Source organism: Rhinatrema bivittatum, chromosome 5, assembly GCF_901001135.1.
Source record: "Rhinatrema bivittatum chromosome 5, aRhiBiv1.1, whole genome shotgun sequence".
Lineage (NCBI taxonomy): Eukaryota > Metazoa > Chordata > Amphibia > Gymnophiona > Rhinatrematidae > Rhinatrema > Rhinatrema bivittatum.
The window spans coordinates 80075066-80098422 of NC_042619.1; the positions used below are offsets into that span (position 1 = coordinate 80075066).

Below are 23357 nucleotides of genomic sequence, written 5' to 3' on the forward strand. Positions count from 1 at the left end.
ATACATAAAGCCGCGTTACTGTATGAAAAGCATTAAAAAAAATGTGCTTGCTACCTGGCTATTATGGATATTCTATAGCTGCCCCCATGGTATGAGTTACTCATGTGGGTTCTCCTGCAGCAACCAGGGTACCCCGTTGTCCACATGAGGTGGTGAATGATATACCAGAGGCAGGAACCTTAGACCGATCACTTACATCAGGATCAGGGTTGTAACCTATTTCCTTGTTAATCTGAAAAACAAAAGCAAAGAAAAACATTTTATTTAACAAATAATCTTACACTTTACATTTATACAAGTGTAACATCTAATCATAGATTATCAATGTAAGCATGCGCAAATAGCACATGCCAGTTTTAGATTATTATCTCTTCCTCACTACACTAACATTTCATTAACTAATATTTATTTATTTTATTTATTTTATTATTTTTGTTATACCGAGTTTCATGACAGATATCACATCAACCCGGTTTACAATTAACAATGTGTGTAAAGCATAGCGTAACGTAATAAACAATATTCCCAATAAACTGTGAAACTTTAAATACAGTGTATCAATACCGTGTGTGAGAAATATATCTAATAAAGCAATTGAAAGACATGTAGTTACTCTGGAGCATTGTCCTGCCCACCTCCCAGTCTCCTTGGGGTTGATGTGATGCCATAGAGCAGCAGTGGAAGCAAGGGAATAGCCATGGCTTTCTGACAGTAATTTGACCAGGTCCCATAGCTGCCATCAGACAATGAAAACAATAATATAATACACGTGGCACGAGAGCCTCATAATGTGACTACAAGTGTCGCATTGTAGAGTAATTTAAAAGGTGTATTATTAATTTTTGTACACCTGTTACAGATGGATAATGGTTTTCCAAAATATGAAGGGTAGAATGTATAAACTGACTTCCTACCCTCATGACCTGTTCAGCATGTGTGAAGGGTAGCGGGGGTGTGAGCCCTTTGTGCTATGGCGTAGTTGATGTAGACTCGTGGTCAAACACATGAGACATACGCTGGCAGCTGGTGAATGCGCCCTGTAGCAGGATGGTATGGAGCTTCACCTATACCAGCTGCCTCCCTCGCAGATTGAGCCCTTGGGTTCTGATAGCTGGCAGGACTTAGATGGGTCCCTAGGGTGGTGAAGAGAACAAGAGTCAAAAGGCACATTGTGGTCAAGGCAGGCAGCGGACTAATGGAATCAGAGGTAGGCTAAGGTAACAAGTGGTCAGGTTCAGGCAAGAGGTCAGAATCTGGAAGTCAGGTTAATAAAAGATGAAGAGACACAGGAGACAATGATTGAGACAAATAGGGCGAGGCCAGGCTGGAGAGACAAGGCAGGAATTGGGAACACTGGAATGCTGTGGCAACACACAGTGCTACTAGGCAGGAGACCTTTTGCAGAGGCAAGGAAGTGCTGCGGGACCCTAGCTTAAATAGACTGGAAGAGCTGACATTATCAGAGAGTGCCTGCTGCGGGACCTACAAAGGAGGGATACACGTGTGCCTGAGGAAGCAGATGGCATACTGAGATGACGTGTTCTGGCTGGGTCAGCAGAGGCACCTGTCTGGTGGCTTCCCACCGAATGGAGAGGGGGACAGTGACCTCCAGGCCACCTCGGGAAGCTGAGTGTTGGGTGGATCAGTAATGCTGGTAGTGAATGGGTCCCACAAATTGGTGTTTCATAGATTGGATTGGACCATGTTAGAATTTATATCTAAAACAAAAGCAGAACTGCATCAAGATGAGAAGCACACTTGCCCCTGATGAAATAACAAATGTTTAGTACATCAGGTTAACTATGCTGCTCTGAACGTCAACTATTGCCAACATAAATTTTCTTATGAGATTAGCTCTCGTACACTCTTATATCCCCACATGAGGAATTATCTAGTTAATACTTTTTATTTGCATCTTTAAAAAGATTTTTCTTAAAAAATCAGACATTGAGACTGATTGAAAATTATAGTACAGTTCACAAGGGCAGTTAGTTACTTTTTTTTGGAAAGTAATAGTGTAGAATCGCCCTAATCAATTGGAGACTGCATTGTGCCATAGTATATCATAAAAAGCTAACTCTGAAAGACTCCCTTTCTATGACTTTTATCAAAAGTAGATGTATTTTTTTCTTTTACATTCCCAATTAAAAAGCCCAGTGTTGCTAGAACCGAAACATCGGATTTTTAATTAAGAATGGTTTTTAGGATCTTAGGATAGAAAATTCTCAAAATTCTAAGGAAATTTGTTTCTGTAGAAATCTTAAGAATTATATAGACATTTCAAAATGACTTACACAATTTATGGAAAATGTTTCCGATTGTCCCTTGGAGGTTGAAGTTGATCAATGGGATTTAATTCTTAAGGCATCTTTTGACAAAGTGGCACCTAGTTCCCAGCCGTCCTTTACTAATAGAAATAGGGCCTTGTGGTTTAATTTTGGCTTAAGGGTATTGAAAAAAACAAACAAGGTATTTAGAAAGGAAATAAGAGTCAAAATAAATTGTGGAAAATAAGCAAGTGTGTTTTAATAGTATTGAATTTTACTGAGCTGAAATGTAAAAAAGCTATAAAAGATTTTCTAACAAAACAATTGAATTCAGTTGCCCAAGACAGTTATTTTGGTTGATTAAACAATTTTCTGATAAGGATACCGGTCCAACTGTCTCAAGTTTGGCTTTGAAAGCTGAGTCTTTTGCCTCATTTTTTTGTAGAAAAAATTAATATTTAGAATATTTAGAATAGAATGTCTTCTATTTTAAGTTTAGTGGTAATTAGCTTTAAAGAGAAGGAAGGGGAGGGATGCCTTACTGATACTTTTGTAAGTAAGTTCAAAGTATTTAATAATATCCCTGGCCCTATGACTAGAGAGAGAGAGAGAGAAAAAAAATATAGAGAAAGAGGAGTGTATCCATAGATGACACTTCAATTTATCCCTGGCCCTATGACTAGAGAGAGAGAGAAAGAAATAGAAAGATGAGTGTATTCATAGATGACACTTCAGTTTAACCAAAAAAGGGGATTTATTGAGAGAGAACAGAATGAGTACATTGCGGTCATTTGGCATAATGGGGGCAATAACCAGAATGTCTAAGGAGGTTTCAGGTCTGTGGATACAAGCTCATTTTTAAAGGGAAATTTCCTGAGGAGTTTCTATTTGAAAATCGTGCCAGTGCTTGTACAGTACTGTGAGTTCAAAGTACCTGCACACTTTTGAGGGGGGATATGATAGAGAGATGTTTAAAATCATGAGAGGTCTAGAATGAGTAAATGTGAATGGTTATTTATTCTTTTGGATAATAGAAGGACTAGGGGCACTCCATGAAGTTAGCATGTAGCACATTTAAAACTAATCGGAGAAAGTTCTTTTTCACTCAACGCACAATTACCCTGGATTTGTTGCCAGGGGATGTGGTTAATGCAGTTAGTGTAGCTGGGTTTAAAAAATGTTTGGGTAAGTTCTTGGAGGAGAAGTCAATTACCTGCTATTAATCATTGACTTAGAAAATAGCCACTGCTATTACTAGCAACAGTAACATGGGATAGAGTTAGTTTTTGGGTACTTGCCAGGTTCTTATGGCCTGGATTGGCCACTGTTGGAAACAGGATGCTGGGCTTGATGGACCCTTGGTCTGACCCAGTATGGCATGTTCTTATGGTCTTATAGTCTTCTTATGAGAGCAGCTACCTCTGATTTAGACCAACCATTTAGATTAATGTAATGGGCTGTCTTCCAACAGTAGCTTTGAGAAGGCTCCAGTGGTGCAGAATGCTGCAGCCAAGATGTTGGTTTAAAGAAGTATGAACATGTGATGCTGTGTTTGGAAACATTACATTGATAGGGAATAGCTAGTGCTATTAATTGCATCAGTAGCATGGGATCTTCTTAGTGTATGGGTAATTGCCAGGTTCTTGTGGCCTGGTTTGGCCTCTGTTGGAAACAGGATGCTGGGCTTGATGGACCCTTGGTCTGACCCAGCATGGCAAGTTCTTATGTTCTTATGACTCTCAGTAATTTGTAGGATTAGATTTAAGATACTGTGTCTAGTATTTAAAATACTTTATAGAGCAATGGTTCCCAACATTTTTTTTATGCCATGTCACATCAGGCACTGGGATCATTCCCTTTCCTCTCCCTCCCCGACATTATCACCTTCTCTCTCCCTCACCTCCTGACATTATCACCTTCTCTCCCCCTCACCTCCTGACATTATCACCTTCTCGTCCCTCTGCTATGGCATTATCGCTTTTCCCTACTCTCCCCACCTTACCCCCCTGGTACCCACGTTTTCTTCCCCCTTTGGAATTACCTCCATCCAGCAAGAAGGATCAGCCAAGCAGCGTACCTTACTTGCTGCTGTTGTGATGCCACAGCTTCTGCTGGGTTCCTGCTAAAGGTGGAACCTCATGGGGTCCCATAGTTTCACAAAGCCAGCTTAACATGTGCAGTTCTGACTTTAGAAAGAAGCTTGAGCAGGAGAAGGCAGCGACAGATAAGGCTGCTTATTGACTCATGCCAGTAGGAGGCCAGAGGGGATCATGCAGCGGATTGGCAAAAGAGACAGATCGAGACTTTGCCCCCAGCAGCTTTGGCCTTGACCCACCCCCTTCTCTCTTAAGAAAATGTTGTGGCTCACCTGAAGTTCCCCCCACAGCATATTAGTGTAATGGCCTTCTGGGCTCATTATTATTAAGGCCGTTTGAACTCCTTTCAGCGAGTGCAGTATAGGCTGGCAATTAGGGGGAGGCACCATTCGTAGGCAGCCCCTCCCTTTGAGGGTGCTGGAATGGCCGTACCCCTGGGATGTAATACAAGAAGCTCTCTACTGAGAGACTGGAGGCAGTGTTTTGATTTGGAGTTAGGTAGTAGTTAAGAGCGTTTTCTTGTTTTGGATTTTAAGCCTACTTAAGAGGATCCAGGCAAACCCTACGGGGGATCCTGAGCCAGGTCGGGAGGGTGCACTACCAGTCCACTGGCTGGATGGGGGTTACCTCCGGGTGGTGGTTCCGGATTTTTAACTTTTTTAGTGGTAAGAAGCCTCAGGAAACCCCTGGGTTTCACTTGAGGTCAGGGCACTGGGGAGCCCATGATAAGGAAGACATACCCCTCTGCAGCCTGCCCCAGGAACCAGAGGATGGAGGTGACCTGATTCAAGGACCTTCCGGTGTTTTGGATCAGTTTTGGGGAAACGAGATTTTTGTTAGGAACATGCAGAGCTGCATTTTTCCTGAGAGAATCCCTTCCAAAATGGGATTCAAGAGAGAGGAATAGAAAGAGACACTGACTAACTGTGAGTAACATCGTCTTGAAACCTTTGAGGACACCACTTGGCGTCTTCACCCCCTGGGGAAAGAGGAATTTGTCTCTGTGCTGAGACTGTGTTTTTAACCTTTCTTGCCAGTGTTGTGTTGGAGGGGTTTTCCTGCCCAGACGGGGAAGCCCTGTCCACCACCTGGGAGCCTTGTTAACTTTGGGCTCTAGAGGGTGTGTCTCAGCCATGGTATTAGAAATCCATGCACAGACTGAGTGGAAAAAACTATAACCTGAGATTGCTGCAGTGCTGAGGACTGGGTTAATTGTGCCATTTTTTCACCTGATTCACCATTGAGATTCTCATCTGTATTATTTGGCACTTGCAGCACTCACAACAGGACAAAAAAGTATACCTCTCCCAGGGAAGAGGTCACTGGAGGATTTTTTTTTTCTTCCCCACCCCGAAACCAACAAAGGATTCAGGCTCTGGGGAAGGGAGACTTGTGTGAGAGTGAGCCTGAGTGATCCAGCCCTAAAATAGACAGAAATTCTTTTATGGCCCCATCAGGGTGTATCTGGCACCCGGAGATGGGGTTATGTTAGTGTGCTGCGGCACACTGGTTGGAAATCTCTGCCAATCTTTTGATTCCTTATAATCTAGCCAAAATGCTATAGTCGACTCAACAGGATCTTTTAAGCTTACACGGTCTTGTAGAACAGTGGTTCTCAACCTTTTTTCTGTCGGGACACACCTGATAGATAGTTCCCACATGCATGACACACTGAACAAATGACAGTCACAAGGCTAACCCCACCCCCACCCCCGACTTTCAGTAATGGGTATAAAGCAGAACTAGAACATTCTCCATACAGCTCATCGTACAAAAAAGATATTCTGGTGTTATCTCAATAACTGCAACACAAACTCCCTCTACTACCAGGCACAATAGCCCAACTTATGAAAAGACAGCAGTTCACCATCAATGCATGTCCTATTGAGAAAACTCAACAAATAAGGTGAGGTATTTCACTAGCCTACACACAAGATCGACCTTCACCAAGTACAGAAAGAACACAAATTACAAATATGGAGACAGAAACTGGAATGAAAACCCAAAAAAGCCACTCTGCATGCAGTGCAAACCTGGAGAAATGGAAACAAATATAGCACTAACATAGTACCAGGATCTGCAATAATGCACACAAAGAAATCAGCACAAAGTTACACCTGCATTATGGCCTGCACTCAAATGGAACAACCCTACCTATAAAAAGGCAATGCCATAAATATTAAAACAAGCCCTAAACACTAATACTCTTCTAGTTAGGAAAACAGAAAAAGCCAAGCTGTTATAGATTCCCATACAGAAATAATTGTAAAACTATATGAATAAATGTTTCAAAATAACTGATGAACAGAATATCTAACAATTAAAAAATCTTAATTATTAAAAATTCGCCAAACACCAATAAAATATTTCAAAACAGCAGACACACCACATAATACCCAATAATTAAAATGGCAATCAATCAAGAAAAATGAACTTAAAAAGCCACCTTTACTACCCTCTCCAGCAGTTATCCTACTCCTTTCCTTGGAGACCACACCAGAAGCAGCAGTAGTTGCTGAAGCTGTTCTCTCGGTCCTCTTCCTTAGGGACCACAACTAGTCTCTTCTCTCTCTCTCTCTCACACATACACGTCACACGTCACACACCACATGTCACACACACGCACACACGTCACACGCACACACATGCACGCACGCACACACACATCACACACACACGTCACACCCTCAGGACCAGTTTCTGTCTCTCACACACCAATTATATCCCTGATCAGTCTCAGTCTCTCTCTCTCTCACACACACACGTCACCTCCCTGACCAGTCTTTCTCACACACACATGCCCGCTCTCTCTCTCTCTGTCTCTTACCTATAAACAGGCTTTCAATCACACACATGCCCTCTCTCTCTCACACACACACAGAAGCACCCTCCCTATCTCAATACACACACACACACAGAAGCACCCTCCCTATCTCAAATACACACACACACAGGGCCCCAGCTGAACAGTTCATCTTCGGCACCGCTGGCCTTGTCTCCGGCAGCAGCCAGTGGCTCCGGTCTTTGGATCTTCGGCCCCACTGGCTGCAGATAGCGTGCAACATACCTGCCGGTGCGTGGTGACACACTGGTGTGTCGTGACACACCAGATGAGAATCGGGGCTGTAGAAATTAGGCAGGAAAGCATGAGAGAGACAGCATTCAGTTAACAATATCCCCTATTATGGAATGCCTGAACTGTGGAGTTGAAAAAGGAAGCTAATTATGGAAAGATTAGGAAAGCAATTCAAAACCTGGTTTTTAAACATGTGTTCAACTCCAAATAGTCCTCAGGATTACTTTGAGATCTGGGTACTGCTTTAATCTGTTGTAATTTTATGTTTGAAATTTATTTTTTTTATTTACATTTCATGCACGTGCCTATTCATTGGTAGCTCAAGGCGAGTTAAATTCAGGTACAGTAGGTATTTTCTCTATCCCCAGAGGGTTTACAATCATTTACTAAGCATTTTTCCCATAGACACAGAATAGGAGAAAAGCCTTAGTAAATCAGGCCTTAAGTGAATACCTGAGGCCATGGAGGATGAAGGGACTTGCCCAAGGTCATAAGGAAAAACAGCAAGATTTGAACCCAGGCTCTTAGCAAACTGCGGTAACTACTAGGCTGCTTCAGAGTAGTTTCACTATTGGTTTTATTATTTTTATTGTAATTATGCATTGCTTTTGCTGTTTGTGTTTTTGATCATACCTATTTTATATATTGCATTTGTTTTATGTGCTCTTGTGTACATGTATTTTAACTGTAAATTACTTTAATTATTTTTCTGAAAGGTGGTATAATAGATGTATTGTTTAGATGTATTTATTTTTTTCAAATCCATTGAGGTGCTGCTGCATTTGTTTGATGTTCTTCATTTAGTTGGAAGTTATGGCATCTACTTTTATGTGCAGTGTGCATCTGCAGTCAGTACAAGTTTTCTTTTTTTGCCTTATGGAACTTTTTTGATGTCTGCAGTTTTTTGTTTTGTTTTTTTTTAACATTCCTGCCAAAGAGTATATTGATTCCTTATTAGAAGCCATGATTTTTTACTTTTTACCAATATAACCAGTACTGTATATGGTAGATAAGAAATGTGATTCTATTAGATCAATAACTTCTCAATAGGATGTGATCCTGTGAAGTCCTATCCAGATATCTCTTTTCTGATTTCCCTTAATCCTAATTCTCTTTTAGATAGTTTGTTGTATATCAATGATGGTCAGTTCTGGTCCTTGAGTCCCACAAACACGTCCTGTTTTCAGGATTTACAGAATATATATTCATGATAATACATATTTATATGCTTGGTTAATTTGCATAGTCAGGCTCTTCTGAAAACCAGACCTGTTTTTGGCACTTCAGAATCAGAATTTTCTATCACTGCTCTATGACTGTAACTTTTAATCAGGCACGTGGGTGCGCATGTGTGTGCATTAAGGTCATGGTCATTTTATAACATTAGCACATATATATGCGTATATTATAAAATAGCCTGACCACACACATGTGCGTGCAATTAAGTAGACATACGCTTATGTGCACAAATGCCGCTTCTATTGCATAAGTGGGTGGATTTTAATAGACGTGTGTCGACCCCATTAACAGTTTGCCCAATTTGTTCCCAGTTTGCCCAGGTAAGGGATAGAACTTCCAAACCCCCCTGTTTAATAGCCGCCCTTCTCCCCTGTTAGCCCCTACCTTTAAAACCCTGTTGATCTGCCTACATAGCAGAAGTAAAGTTACATGGCAGGAGACCCTGGCCCTCACCTGTGCGTGTAAGTATTTACATGAAAATTCCAAGGTGAAATCCAGAAACGCCCAGACCCTGCCCAGACCACGCCCACACCATGCCTCTTTTTCAGAACTTTTCATTTGTGCACGTAGTGGCAAGTATTGTGCATACATGGGCGACTTTTAAACTCCATTCGGTGAGCAGCGGCCCAACTTGTGCATGTATCTCCCAGTCCTGGTGCGCGCTGGGCTTTTAAAATTCACTTTCATATGTGCATGTACAGATTTGAGTGCATACTGTGCTAGAAAGGTTGGAAGCCCGAGTTATGCAAAGCTATTACATGCTCTTTGTGAAGGGAACAGTCCTCTTTGGTGTTCAAGGTAGTATTGCTAAAGGAGTAAGATCATGGCAAAGTTCATGTGAATGAGACACAGGTGGATTTTTTTATTTTTTTTAAGGTGAGACTTCCTTAACTTCTGTGTAGTGTTCTCTGTAACTTCCATATAAATGGAAAAGTAATTTTAAACCGAAAATGATTTTTGCTTCTGTGGTGTTATCTGTTTTCCCTTTGATTAAAAATTGGGCCACATAAGCGCTATTAAGGTCGGTCAAATGAGGCAGGTCAGTAACAACTGTGGACAAGGGTTTTATTTGTATCTTGCACTTAGGTTGAGCTAACATCATGGTATGATCTTGCTCATTGAGGTAGATTTTAAAAGCAGCGCATGCGGAGTACATGTGCAAGCGCTACCCGGGGTGTGCACATGTACGCCCGATTTTATAACTTGTGCAGGCGCGCGCAAGTTATAAAATCCAGGATCGGCACGCGCAAGGGGGTGCACAATTGTGCACCCTGTGCGTGCTGAGCCGCGCTGCTTTCCTCCGTTCCCTCCCAGGCCTGGAAGGGAACTTTCCTTCCCCCTAACTTAACCTTCCCACCCCTTCCCCCTAACCTCCTCCCTCCCAGCCCTACTCTAACCCCCCCCATATCCTTTATTTTACCTTTTGCACCTGCCGGCCAACTGCCATCACACTATCCCCAGCACAGTGACAAATATGGCCGCTGTGCTTGGAGTCTGACCCCGCCCCAGACCACCCTGCCCACGCCCCGCCCCTTTAGTAAAGTCCCGGGACTTACACGCATCCCGAGGCTTTATGCGCGTCGCTGGGCCTTTTTAAAGTAGGCCCGGCGCACGTAACCCTTTTAGAATCCTGCCCATTGTGTTTCCTCAGCCCATTTGCAGATGTTGGTGATGTAAGGAGAGTGACTTTGCATTTCTGAAAAGGGATAATATGGGATTCATGAAGCTGATCATATTTTACCCTAGTCAGTGTAGGAATAGTCAAAAAATGTACATAAAAGGGGATTACATTGTTTTTGCAAAAGACACTGAACTTCTAACCCACTTTTTAACACAGAATGCAATTATTTTTATTTGCTGACAACTGCAAATTTCTTTCTGCTGGAAATGTTTATAAGTCCAAAGTTTGGGTGAATGGAGCCCCTTCTTACTGAGCTGGAATATTCTAGAATCATTATGTAAATAACTGTTAAATATTTATTTCTAAAACATTAGCTTTACCAGCTTGCATACGTCTTGTGGCATGTAAATAGCTAGTGTTTTTGTAGGAATTCAGTGTGCATTCAGAATTTTCTCTTAGTAAATGTGACTAGAAAAGAGAAAACATAAAGTGGAAATGAAGACAATCTAACAAACACACGTTTCTTTTGAATTTTCAGGCTACTCTCAATGCTTTCATTAATGACCAAGAACTGCGCACAATGGTATCAACTACTGAATTACAGAAAACCACTGGAACAGTAAGATTTTTTTTTATATGTTTCTGCTTGATAAGTAATAACCAAACAACTCTAACACCATCCATTGTAGAAAAAATGAGGTGCAATGAAAATAGGAACTATTAACATTGCTTTTCACAAATGTTTTAAACTTGTTAACAGACAAATGTACGTGCTGTATAATGTAATCTGTTGGCCTTTGCCCGCTATGGGCTGCAGACAAAATCAGCAGGCAGCACTAAAAGCCAAATTGTATACCCTTATTCCTTAATGTATATCAAAAAATTGTGAACCATGAACTGTGAAAAATACATATTTTGCACTCCTGCTCGACCAAACCTTACATGGCCAGTGTTTTGACAATTCAGTTGTCTTCACTGGGGATTAGTTACATGTGTTTCTGCAAAAAATTAAAATAAGAACTCCTCAACATGAGCATCTGACAATATGCTAATGAAAACCTAACTAAACAGCTTACAACCTACCTTTCTCTCTAATAAAAGGTTCATGAGGTAAAAATTGGCAGCGTGCTCAAAGAAATGCCAGAAACGCACCCTGTTTATACCAAAATCACAGTCAATCAGATTGCTGAATAGGACACCATCACCTCTCAAAATGAAATTATTGAAAAAAACGAGATGATTAACAAAACCAATCCAATAAAAAGGTGGTCCTATTTAAAAAAAAAAAAATCCATTGACAACATTTTGACAAAAGTTACAGGAACACAGCCTACTCACTCTCTTTGTTTAAATCCTGTCTGTGAACCGTAAACAATTTGAAAATCCACTGAGGTTCTTTTCTTAAAAGTAGAAGATCAAAGTTGCCACCTCACAATCTCTGGCGTGGCTTTTCCAGTAAAGAAAACTTCAGATCTTGAAATAAATGATTTGCCTCTATACAATGAGCAAGAGGAGCATAATGTCTTCCATGTAAAATTGAACTGCGATTTTCAATCATCCTTGAATGTAGTGCCCGCTTTGTTTTGCCAACACACAACAATCTGCAGGAATACCAGATGAGGTATACCACCCCTCTGGTCTCAGGAGATATACAAGCATGAAGCACCTGCTTTTGTAAACAAATGGCGATTCACTGCATAAATTAGGAATGCATGACTTGATCTGTATTGTGGACTGTGTTCCTGTTACTTTTGTCAAAATTTTGTCAATGGATCTTTTTAATAGGATCACCTTTTTATTTATTTTTTGTTATGATGGATTGGTTTTATAAATGGTCTGGGGGTTTTTTTTCAATGATTTCATTTTGAGAAGTGACATTGTTCCTATTCTGTAATCTGATTAGCTGTGATTTTGGTATAAATAGGGGAAGTTTCTGACCTCATGAATCTTTTGGTCGAGAGAGAGGTATAGGGTTATAAGCTGTTTAGTTACGTTTTCTTCAGCATGTTGCTGTATTTTTATCAGCATGTTGTCAGATGCTCGTGTTGAGGAGTTCTTATTTTTATATTTTCCAGAAACATGTGTAACTAACCCCTGATGAAGACAATTGGATTGTCAAAACATTGGCTATGTTGGGTTTGGCCGAGCAGGAGCACTTTCTTTTGAACTTTTGATATGCAGGAAAATTATATGCAAGCTAAATATATTTCACAGTTTATGGTTCACAATTTTTGGATACACATTAAATAATAAGGGAACTGGTATATGATTTGACTTTTAGTGCCATCTGCTGATTTTGTCTACAGCACTTTAGTGGGCAAGAGACAATAGATTACATTATACAGCATATATGTTTGTCTGATAACAAGTTCTAACTCTTTTCTTTTTTGAAAAGTAATATTAATAGAGTCTATTTTCATGGCACCTCAGTTTTTCTATATTGGATTTCTGACCATATTTTGACTTTTTTTCCCCACCAGAGTAAACAGGAATTAAAAAAAAAAATACAGAACATCTCTGGATATAGAAGTAAAAAAAAAAGAGAACTGGACTTTGGAAGGCATAAGAGAGATCAGCAGAATGTTCATATTGGAGTTTCCTAACCAAACAAATCAGTTCTAAATGGACTTCTAACTCAGCACTGACTATAAAAGAATAGCTGTTGGAGTCAGGTTTTAGTTTAGTAGCAGTGGACATAGACCTAGAAGTGGGTGAAGCTGATCAATGGAAACATTTTTTACACATCGAAATACAGCCATACATCATGAAGTCCTCTTTTCCTCTTCATGGAATGTCTTTTTTTATAAATAGTTGTGTAGTTCTCTGTTTAAATAAAGACCTTTGTTTCCTATTCGCTCTTCTTACAAATGTTCTAGACAACCCATTTAAAAAAAAATTTTCTTCATACATCTCTGTGCCCGTTGATGATATTAGCAACTCAGAATAAACCTAGTTCATTTTAATTAACTCTGGATGAAACCTTAAGATATGATAGTATTTTATTTACTCAAATTTATATTCCATGCATTCCATTAGATCATGGCAGATTACATTAGAAATGTACATAAAAATTAGATAACATAAATAAAATATATAAAAACAAGCCGTTAAGCAACGGGCGAGATTCCATCGGTCAGACCAGCACAGTTAGAGCCGCTCTGTTCTCCACAACATCCCTTTTCCTTCCATCCCCTCTCATCTTCCCTTTCCTTCCCCTCTCACCTCATCCACAACCACTTCCCTCTCCCTCAGCCTCCTCCACCGGGGGCGCGCGCCAGAACGCGGACCGGCCCACGGACACACGCAGAGCCGCGAACGGGGCGGCAGCCCAGCGCAGGCCCGGGCCGGCCCCGCGGACCGCAGCCACAACCCCGGCCCGCGCCCGCAGCCCGCCCCAGGCCCGGGGGAGCGGCGCCAGACAGCGGACCCGGCCCACGGACGCACAGCCGCGGCCAGGGGCCGGCGAGCCCCGCGCAGCGGCCCGCCCGGGCCGGCCCCGCGCAGCGGCCCTCCCGGCCGGCCCGCGCAGCGCCCGGCCGGCCCGGCTCCCCTCGCCCGCAGGTCCTTCGCCAGTCCCGCGGGGCTCTACTCCACAACTGGACCCTTCCCACTTACTCACATCCTCTTCCCCACCCTCTCATCTTCCCTTCCCACCTTCTCCACAACCCCTTCCCCTCCCTCAGCCCCTCCACCCTCTTTTCTCTACTCCACAACTTTACCCTTCCCACTTACTCACATCCTCTTCCTTCCCCTCCCACCTCCTCCACAACCCCTTCCCTCTCCCTCAGCCCTCCTCTACTCCCTCTTCTTCTCTTATCCAGAACGTGCGCCTCACCCCCGGGCTTGTTGCTGGCCCGCCCGACGCTTAGATACTACCGCCGCTGCTCCATGGGAAGTCTCTCTCGCACGTGCGCCTCACCACCGGGCTCGTTGCTGGCTTGCCCGACGTTTGAATACTGCTGCCACTTCCAAGGCAGCCCTCACATGGCTCCAGCGCCATGTTGCTCCGCTCTGACCGACGTGCTGCCTCACCTGCGCATGCGCGGTAGAGCTGCTCTCTACTGTGCATTTGCGGGCCGTCGGTCAGACCCCATTTATAAGGTAGATAGAATAAAACAAAGATAAAAATAAAACAATAGAAACTGGTTACTCCCAAAGATATATAAAAATACCTAATAAAAAGCAACTTCTGCTGAATAAAAATATAAAAAAACAGAAAACTACCAAACATATTGCAGAGAGTATATTAACCTGTTTAATAAAAACTCTTCGCCAAATGTACTTCTAAAAAATAATGTACTAAGGACTCTTTTAAAGAAAGCTGGTTCAGTTATTGCATATAAATTCCCAGGTAATGCGCTCCATAGTATGAGTCCAGCAATTGAGAAAGCTTATTCATGTGCTACAACTAAGTGTGCTATTTTAGAAGATGGTATTTCTAAATAAATTTTATCAGCAGACCATAAGGCACAACTGGGAACATAAATGCATAAAATTGCACCGATCCAAGGTGCTAAATCATTATATGTGATCAATTTATGTATCTGAGGAATCACCTTGTACTTAATGTGCCATTTGATTGAGAGCCAGTGTAAATTTTTTAAGACCGGAGTAATGTGATCGAAATGACTGGTGCCAGTAAGAAGTCTGGCAGGAATATTTTGTATGATCTGAAGAGCCTTCAAGGAAGCCACAGATAAACCAACAATATGGAATTGTGATAATTAATGATAGTTAATTTTATAAAAATTAGGCTGCCTTTCTATTTTAATTTATCATATCTGCTTTATGTATTTATATAATGTGTATGTTCTTTGTACCCTGCCCTGAATGCAGGAAGGGTGGGTAACAAATGTTTTATTAAAATAAAAATAAATAAATAAAAAGAGGAATTTAGTGATAAACTGAATATGTGGCTTCACTGAAAGTTCACCGTCAAGGATGACACCTAAATTTCTTACTTGAGAAACAATTGGAACAGTCACATTTCCAAAAACAAAATTCAAAGGGGCATCACTATAGGAACACAGTTCAGCAAAATGATCTTGGTTTTACTTAAATTGAATAACTGATGGTGAGATAACCAGGATCTAATAGAGTTGAAACTTAGAGATAAAAAATCTTGAATGGTTTCCCTTGTGGAGTATTTAGGGAACATAAATTGTATGTTGTCTGCGTTCATCTTATCATTCAGGCCAAGAGTAGACTGTGAGGTACAAACTTGGGCAAGATACAGTAGATATTAAAAATGATGATAAAGCTGATCCTTGAGGCATGCCTATGACCACAGATTGCCAGGCTCATTGACTAGCAGCAATAGAAACATAACAAAATGGAATGATGTAAAGTGCTGAATGGTGCTGAGATATCAAGCAACACCAAAACTAGATACTTTCCCAAATCTCAGTTTCTTCTAATGTAAACAATACTAGTTGCCAATAAAATCTCTGTGCTATAAAACTTCCTAAAACCGAATTGGTATTGATCTAAAACATCATTAGTTTCCATAAAATCGTTCAGTTGTGTTAAAACGGCATTCTCAAGGATTTTAGCTAAGAATGGCAGTGGAAAAATTGGTCTGTAATTAGCCAAATCACCTGGGTCAAGAGAGGTTTTCTTAAGCAAAGGTTTAATACTAGCTTTCTTGAGTTCTAGAGGCTTAAAACCTTCAGATAAGGAGAGAGTCACTATTTTAGTAATGTACTCAGTTAAATTGATCCCAAAGAGCAGAAGAAGACAGATGTTAAACCAATGAAGATTTATTCAGTTTATCATTGATTAGAGGAAAACCAGAATACACATTCACAATCATCTTTTCAAAGGCTATACCAAAATCTTCGCAACGATTGGCATTGAGAGACATATTGTTACCCGAATCAGTAATAGATGTCAACATTTAACAATAGAAAATACAATCTTAGGATTCCTGTTGGGTTTTGCTATTTGAACAGTAAAGAAAGCTTTCTTTGTATTATGAACAAGAGTTTGTACTCCAGCAATGCAGTAGAATAAGGGAGCTTGAGAGAATCATTATAATTTTTTCTCTAGGCAAGTTCCAATTTGCAAAGATTTTGCTTTGTAGTGCATAAATTAGTGTTAAAACACGTGACAGATTTAGATTTGTATATAGAGGTTCTCAAAGGTGCAACTTCATCTAAAGTAGATACTATCACAGAATTAAACTTGCTTAAAGCCAAATCAGTGGATTCAAGAGAAAAGGTTGACAATTTAGAAACAACGACTCTTGAAACAAATCATAATCAATTTGTTTATTACGAGTGACCACATTTGAAGAAGAATTGGTCCTAGGAGTGTCTGCCAGAATCTCAAACTTACAGGAGATAAGAAAATGATAGTAGATTGTTTCAGAGTCTTATTACCTAAAAGGTAAATGATGCATACCTTAATTTAAATTAATCAGTCTTCCTGTATTTTGGATCCCCGTTATTAAAGAATCGAGACTAGAGACAAACAATATACACAACCAAAGATGAAAACAATATTTTGCTTTGTATTTTCTGAGTGAAATTGTGTCAGTTCTCATATCTGAAATGGTGTGGCTGAGGCTGAGCCACAGCTAGAGGAAGTATAAGGAAGGGATAGGCAGCTCCAGTTCTGAAGGGCTGTGAATCAGAAGGTCCAGATACGTATCCAGTATAAATATGTAAGAGATAAATAGTATGCTATGGAGGTAATTTTGTAAATGCTATGGTTTTGTAAATGCTGTGGTAATCCTAGTCTTTGCCGGACACTCTGGTACATTTCAAGAAATGAAGCAATGCTGCACTAACATAGTTTAATTTCTAGTCCTTAGACCTTTTCCTGACAGTGTTTGCAAATTCCTTGAGCCTGCGTGACTTGATAAGTCAATATAGAGCAAGCACATACTGCAGCATATGGAAATTTATATGAATCGGATTATGAGATGCACATGATACTGACCCATTAGTCGCACATTTTAAGTAAATTAGAATTGTAAATTATAACAGTCTTTCTATAAATAAAAAAAAAATTAAATATTACTTCATTATATTCTTTCTTTTGTTTTTCCTAGCTGCTTCACAAGCTTACAGCAAGAGCAATAATTAAGGATTATGAAGATGGAATTCTTCATGAGAATGAGGCTGAACATGAGGTCTGTAAAAGGCCTTCAAACTATAGCACAAATCTCAAGGCAATAATATGGAAAACACTTATTTTTGAATAAGAACAACATAAATATATACTGCCATTGTTATTGCTAGCATTTTTGGTATCTGCACATGCATGGACAGAGCCCTTGTAATGTATGCACACTTGTAAGGGATGCTTTTTTGAAATGCAGCTAGTGGTTATATAGTCATACAGTATGTTATATGTACAGTTTTTGGGTCCTATTTTCAAAATGGATATAGGGAGGGTAATTTTCATTCCTGAACATATTCAAATCAGTCCAGACAAGTGGGTTTTGCATCCCTACCAGGAGATGGAGGCAGAGAACAAAAACATTGAGGCACTGTTACTTAAACAAGAGTGCCACTTGCAGTCCGTCAGTATTTCTCTGTCTCCAGCAGATGGTAGAGGTGCAAAACTGCAGTTCTGACTGAAAATTGAGATCTGGAGTTTAGAAAAGTTTGGATCATCTCCCCAAGGTGTTAGTGTCCTTTGTGGGCCATCCCTTGGGCAACCAGGGGGTTGGATACCCCTGACTGTTGTGGACCACTACCTCCGGAGACGTTGATAGCCAGGGGACTGGATCACTCTGGGTATCCTGAAGTCCCCTCCTGCCCGCCGCTGTCTCTATTCAGGGAAGTACCCTTTTTTGTTTCTCTTAAGTTTTATTTTAGTTAAAAAAAATTTTAAAAAAGGAAAAATTTGGCTTCAGGAGAGAGACAGGAGAATCAGCCTGAGGTACAGTGCCAGGGCAGTCGACCAGCGGGAGCTGCGGGTTTCAGCAGAAAAGTGAGAGCGAGGAATGCCACATGGAGTGCCGCATGTTGTTTAGTTTTTCCTGGCAGGGAAATCTTTCTGTGCGCCGCGGTTGTCTTTATTTATTTATTTTATTTATTTAAAGGTTTTTATATACCGATAGCCGTTTGCACATCGTATCGGTTTATAGAAAACTAAAACTTTTTGACAGTGTCATTAAACAGAATTTTTTGGCACTGCCATTACATAGAACAGTAACTTTGCATACAATAGAAAAACATCAGCAAACAGAAACTGTTTGCTGATGTTTTTTGAAGATCCGGAGGAGTTTTCCCCAGAATTTGTCCTGCTGATGCACACAGCTTTCCTGGCTAGGAAGGATGCAGGTGTGAAGAGATCCAGGGAGAGACAACCAGTGCCATCCAAAAGACCTAGGATGACTTCGGTGGGCAGTTCTGGGCACGTGTTAAGTGACTGGGGATGCGTGGCACTTGTGTAGAGGGGACCCCAAGGACCTGAGATGCAGGAGGATGTGGATGTGGATCAGGATGGGGGTCAGACCCCAGATCTGGATGTAAACAAGGATGATCGGGAGCTCGATGAGGAGCCCGGGACCAAGGGGGATGACCCTCGGGAGGTCTGTCTGTTTAAGAAGGACGAGCTTTGATCCCCTCATTCCTCAAGTGTTGGAAGAATTGGGGTTGAAGCTGACTCAGGAAGAGTCGGACAATGAAGGCATTAATCCAGATCCTAGATGGGTTGTGGGGTCCACCTAATGCTTTTCCGTTACCAAAAAAGATTCAGAAGCTGATTAGCAAGGAGTGGGATTGCCTGGAAGTGGAATGTTTCTGACAGTGGACAGGTTGTCAAAGTTGCAGGCGCAGATGACACTGCTCTTGCATCTGTCAGTGCCAAGGATCTGGGACTACTTACAGGGGCAGGGTTCCATGGCCTGGATGTTGGATTTGGTTCTATGGGCCTTTGCTCACACACACCCATTGTAAAAGGCGCTTTTGTCCAGATGGAAACCAATGTTGGAGCAGTATTATCTGTCATTGCCTCTTCTAGCAGATTCCAGGTCCTTTCTTTTGTGGTGACTGTCGAGGAGCAACCTGGAAAAGGGAGTGGAATGGAGACTCGGACTGGGTGGTGGTGACCACAGATGTCAGCCTCAATGGCTTGGGGGGTAGTGTGTCTGGGTTGATTTGCCCAGGGTCTTTGATCAGCGGCGGACTGGTCCATCAATCGCATGGAGATGAGGGCAGTACGCAGGGCCCTGGAGGTGTTTCTGCCTTTCATCCAGGGTCGGATGGTTTGAATGTTTTCGGATAATGCAACAACGGTGGCGTACATCAACCATCAAGGAGGAACGAAGAATCTCATTGTGGCTCGGAAGACTCAGCTACTGTTTGTGTGGGCAGAGCGTCACCTTGAGGGAATTGCGGCCTCCCACATCACGGGAGAAGACAACGTGCAGGTGGATTTCCTCAGCAGGCAACAGCTGGATCCTGGGGAGTAGAAGCTGGACCCGGAAGCCTGGAATCACATTTGTGCCAGATGAGGTGTTCCTCAGCTGGACCTCATGGCCATGCGGGCCAATGCAAAGACGGCAAGATTCTTCAGTCGCAGAAGAGAAGCCGGTTTGGTAGGACTAGATGCTCTGGTGTGCCCATGTCCAACGGGGATCCTTCTGTATGTGTTTCCTCCTTGGCCACTCATAGGTTATGTTACGACACATAGAGATGCATCCAGGTACAGTGGCTCTGCTGGCGCCAGAGTGGCCGTGTTGGCCTTGGTTCACAGATTTGGTGTATCTGGCGGTGGGCGAACCTCTTCGATTGGCTCATCTGCTGGGATTGCTGCGACAAGGACCCATGTTTTTAGATCGGGAGGATCACTTTTGTCTCGTGGCTTGGCTTTTGAGAGGCGGCGCTCGCGCATGAAGAGATATTCAGAGCCAGTAGAAAGGAGACAGTAAGTAAATCTATGGCTGTAGCACTAAACTTTCAAGGGAAATTTGATAAATTGAGATAACTATTTAAAAAAAAATAATAAAAAATTGAAAGGTGCAGCTACAAAGGAACAAATGTGCAACAGATGTAGACATTGTTAATAAAAATACCAACCTAGAAGCACAGTCCATATGTATTCCTCGCATTAAGAAAAGTGGAAGGAAGGTCAAACGATTGCCAGTATGGCTAAAAAGTGAGGTGAAAGAGGCTATTTTAGCCAAAAGATCTTCATTCAAAAATTGGAAGAAGGATCCATCAGAAGAAAATAGGATTAAGTATAAGCATTAGCAAGTTAAATGTAAGACATTGATAAGACAGGCTAAGAAAGAATTTGAAACGAAATTGCCTGTAGAGGCAAAAACTCACAATAAAAACTTTAAAAAATATATCCGAAGCAGAAAGCTTGCGAGGGAATCGGTTGGACTGTTAGATGATCGAGGTGTTAAGGGGCACTAAGGGAAGATAAGGCAATCATGGAAAGATTAAATGATTTCTTTGCTTCAGTGTTTACTGAAGAGGATGTTGGGGAGATACCGGTTCCGGAGACGGTTTTTAAGAGTTATTATTCAGATGAACTGAACCAAATCATGGTGAACCCGGAAGATGTGTTAAGCCAGATTGACAAGCTGAAGAGTAGTAAATCACCTGGATCGGATGGCATGCACCTCAGGGTTCTGAAAGAACTAAAAAATGAAATTTCAGTCCTATTTCAATTAATTTGTAACCTATCATTAAAATCATCTGTTGTATCTGAAGATGGCCAATGTAACCCCAATATTTAAAATGGGCTCCAGGGGTGATCCGGGAAACTATAGACCAGTGAGCCTGACTTCAGTGCTGGGAAAAATCATGGGAAACTGTTATAAAGAATAAAATCCAAAACATTTAAATAGACATGGTTTAATGGGACACAGCCAGCATGGATTTACCCAAGGAAAGTCTTGCCTCACAAATCTCCTAAATGTTTTTGAAGGGGGTGAATAAACATGTGGACAAAGGTGAACCAGTAGATGTGGTGTATTTGGATTTTCAGAAGGCATTCGACAAAGTCCCACATGAGAGGCTTCTAAAAAAAACTAAAAAGGCAATGTCCTTTTGTGGATTGAAAGCTGGTTAAGGGTTAAATGGTCTATTTTCATAGTGGAAAAAGGTAAATAGTGGAGTGCCTCAGAGATCTGTACTTAGACCAGTGCTTTTTAATATATTTATAAATGATCTGGAAGGGGGTACGACGAGTGAGGTGATCAGATTTGCGGATGACACAAAATTATGCAGAGTAGTTAAATCTCAAGCGGATTGTGATAAATTTTAGGAGGACCTTGAGAGGCTGGAAGATTGGGCTTCCAAATGGCAGATGAAATTTAATGTGGACAAGTGCATATAGGGAAAAATAACCCTTGCTGTAGTTACTCACTGTTAGGTTCTATCTTAGGAGTTACCACCCACGAAAGAGATCTAGGTGTCTTTGAAATCATTGGCTTAGTGTGCTGTGGCGATCAAAAAAGCAAACAGAATATTAGGAATTATTAAGAAGGGATTGGCAAATAAAGCGATGGATATCATAATGACTCTATATCGCTCCATGGTGAGACTTCATCTTGAATACTGTGTGCAATTCTGGTCACTGCATCTCAAAAAAGATAGTTGCAATGGAGAAAGTGCAGAGAAAGGCGACCAAAATGATAAGGGGCATGGAATGGCTGCCCTATGAGGTAATGCTAAGGAAGTTAGGGCTGTTCAGTTTGGAGAAGAGATGACTGAGGGGGAATATGATAGAGATTTTTAATATGAGTTTTTGCCTCTATGGTCACCTTCTTTTCGAATTCTCCCTTAGCCTGTCTTATCAATGTCTAACATTTAACTTGCCATTGCTTATGCTTTATCCCATTTTCTTCTGATGGATCCTTCTTCCAGTTTTTGAATGAAGATCTTTTGGATAAAATAGCCTCTTTCACCTCTCCTTTTAGCCATGCCAGAATCATTTGGCTTTCCTTCTGCCTTTCTTAATGCTTGGAATACATCTGGACTATGCTTCCAAGGTGTTATTTTTTAACAATGTCCATGCCTGTTGCACACTCTTAACCTTTGTAGCTGCACCTTTCAGGGTTTTGTTTTGTTTTTAACTTTTTTTTTTATCATTTTGTCAAAGTTTCCCTTTTGAAAGTTTAGTGCCAGAGCCATGGATTTACTTACTGTCCCCATTCCAGTCATTAATTCAAATTTGATCATTTTATGATCACTATTGCCAAGCGGCCCCACCACTATTACCTCTCTCACCACTGACAATTAGATCTAAAATTGCTCTCTCGCTCTCTTCAGTTCCTGAACCAGTTGCTCCATAAAACTGTCATTTATTCCATCCAGGAACTTTATCTCTCTAGCATGTCCTGATGTTACACTTACCCAGTCAATATTGGGGTAATTGAATCTCCTATTATTACTGCACTACCAATTTGGTTCTCTTCCCTAATTTCTCTTAGCATTTCACTGTCCATCCAGATAAAGTCAGAAACAGTTCAGTATGATGGGATGTTGCCTTCAGGATATGGCCTTTGCCTATGGTTCCCACTTCTGGCTCTGCATGGGGGGAGTGCTGCTGTATTTCCATGGTTTCAGAATTGAATGATGAGCTTACCTCCTTGGGGGAACATGAGCCTGATTGCACAAATAAGTGTCCTGTTCATTTCCTGTATGGATGAGTCAAGTCTTTGCAGGACATTTGACGGTGTCATCAGACGAAGCTCTAACTTGATCAGCCAAAACATTGTCTGTAGTAGTGCTCTCCCTTGCAGAGAATCTGGACTCTCTCTGTAGTGATGCATTTTCTTTCGCATGCATTCCATTGCTGGTGTATAGCCATCCACCCCGCCATCACATTAGTCTCGACATGTTTTGGCCTAACATGTAGTTCTGCAACTATCTGTTCTACCATTGTGGTGTTCCCTTTAGTGGGAGAATGTCATAATTTGGGGTCCCACTGCTGACCACTGTGGTGCCTGTAGAAACGTCGTCTGTGCTGGTGCCAGGTATTGGTGGTACATCCAGGATGTTTGTCATGGATATGTCTGGCCATGTGAATTGAAGCTCAACTGGCTGATTTTCTTCTTGTGTATTGGTTGCTGGTGTCTCATTTGTCAG

General features: G+C 41.4%; 1 protein-coding gene across 3 annotated transcripts in view; it reads left to right on the forward strand.

The window, feature by feature from the left end:
* The window catches only part of PARP4 (poly(ADP-ribose) polymerase family member 4), a 376732-nt gene that overhangs the window by 158605 nt on the left and 194770 nt on the right, over positions 1 to 23357 (forward strand). For all 3 annotated transcript variants that reach the window (XM_029602495.1, XM_029602494.1, XM_029602496.1), the window contains exons 27-28: positions 10838 to 10918; positions 17354 to 17434. In XM_029602495.1, coding sequence (XP_029458355.1) covers positions 10838 to 10918; positions 17354 to 17434 — 162 coding nt within the window. The remainder of the gene's footprint in view (positions 1 to 10837; positions 10919 to 17353; positions 17435 to 23357) is intronic.